Below are 1,694 nucleotides of genomic sequence, written 5' to 3' on the forward strand. Positions count from 1 at the left end.
TTCAAGTTGTTCGTGACTGGCTTGTGCTGGGTCGAGCTATATATCGACGAGCTTATGTTGGTTCAGACAACCGGTGAAGTCGGACTGATCCTGGGTCGAGCTACATCCTTGCGGTAGCCCGAGCTTGATATATATATGCGCTCCTGATCAGTATCCTATATAAGAATCTCTGTATTCAAGTAAAATATTTTCTTGGGATGTTCACGAAAGAACAATTGGTTGTCTTGAGGCTCAAGCAGATGATTTATTAAGGCGTATAGTCAAGAGTGAAAGGATGACAAAGAATGGAGTGTTATTAATGTCTTGTTCTGTTTATCATTATTAATTATAATATTGTTACGAGAAGATTACTTACTCCACATTCTCTCGGATTTTGTTTAAATCATGGTCATGGATGAGAGAATGCATGTTGTCTTTTAATCAGCTAGATTAGGTACTTATCTTTGTCATACAAGGATAATTCATAAATTCTTGGTAGCTTTGACACATTTGTCTTGATATATTAAAAGGAAATAAACAAAAGATTGCAAGCTGACTTTGTTGTAGCGTAGTAGGAAAATGTCAAGGACTTTAAACAAATCCAAAACCTCAAAGATTAATTTAGACCACAACTAACACAAATCTCAAAACACCAGGAAAGAAACAATGTACTTCCAAAAGGAAGACCTTGATCTGGTGCTTGTGCCTACTGGGTTGCTCATCATGTTTTCATACCATCTCTTCCTCCTCTACAGATACCTTAATCTTCCTCACACCACCGCTCTCGGCTTCGAGAACCATAACAAGAGAGCTTGGGTTGAAAAAATTGTGCTGAATTACAACAAGGATACGACCGGTGCAGCAGTTTCTGTGATATCAAGCAACATATCAGCAGCAACTTTCTTATCTACAATCTCCATTACCCTCAGCTCTCTCATTGGAGCGTGGCTTGGAAGTTCTTCCAATAACGTATTTCAGAGCAACTTAATTTATGGGGACACCAGGGCTGCCACCATTTCAATCAAATACATAAGCCTTGTCGTATGTTTTCTTCTAGCCTTTTCATGTTTTGTCCAATCAATAAGGCATTTTGTGCATGCAAACTATCTGATTAGCATACCAGAGAGTGAAATACCTCTGCAATTTGTTGAGACTGCAGTTATAAAGGGAGGTGATTTTTGGTATCTAGGACTTAGAGCTCTTTATTTTGCTCTTAATTTGCTTCTATGGTTTTTTGGTCCAATACCCATGTTTATTTCCTCAATTGCTATGGTAATTATCCTTTATCACCTTGACATCAATCAAACTCCGTTGCACCGTTATTCGTCTCCTGCAGACCGCAAAAATGAGTCGGTGACAGAATATCCGCTGTGGCACAATGAAGTTCGATCAAGTTCCACAAAAGAATGTATCAAGTAAGAAATCGGTTCCGAAATAATAGCATGTAAGACTAAAAGATGGTGAATATCATACCCATGTTTTAATGATCATTTTCTCCGTTCTTTATCGGAATATCATAGTTTTCTTGATTGAAGAGATTGATAAATTCCCAGCATTACTTACAAGACTTGTATTGGTAGGCAATCGAGGAGTTGAGACATGGGGTGGTGGGGCAGTTGGCTAGCGAGTAGGTAGTGATCCTGAGGTCGAGAGTTCGAGCGTCTCTCACCCCAATTAACTATTTTCCATTCTACTTACCCCAAAAAAACAAAAAA

At 38.7% G+C, this 1,694-nt stretch overlaps 1 protein-coding gene across 1 annotated transcript; it reads left to right on the top strand.

Moving 5' to 3' along the window:
- The first annotated feature begins 645 nt into the window (after positions 1–645).
- Positions 646–1,398, top strand: LOC116142860. The gene has a single exon (XM_031428268.1). It carries the CDS (start codon positions 646–648, stop codon positions 1,396–1,398), a length of 753 nt encoding a protein of 250 aa, XP_031284128.1.
- Positions 1,399–1,694: the final 296 nt, after the last annotated feature.

The sequence above is a fragment of the Pistacia vera genome, unplaced genomic scaffold, assembly GCF_008641045.1.
Source record: "Pistacia vera cultivar Batoury unplaced genomic scaffold, PisVer_v2 Contig42, whole genome shotgun sequence".
Lineage (NCBI taxonomy): Eukaryota > Viridiplantae > Streptophyta > Magnoliopsida > Sapindales > Anacardiaceae > Pistacia > Pistacia vera.

What these genes read in the sequence shown, in the direction of transcription:
- LOC116142860 (XM_031428268.1), top strand. Translation starts at nt 646, where the DNA reads ATGTACTTCCAAAAGGAAGACCTTGATCTGGTGCTTGTGCCTACTGGG.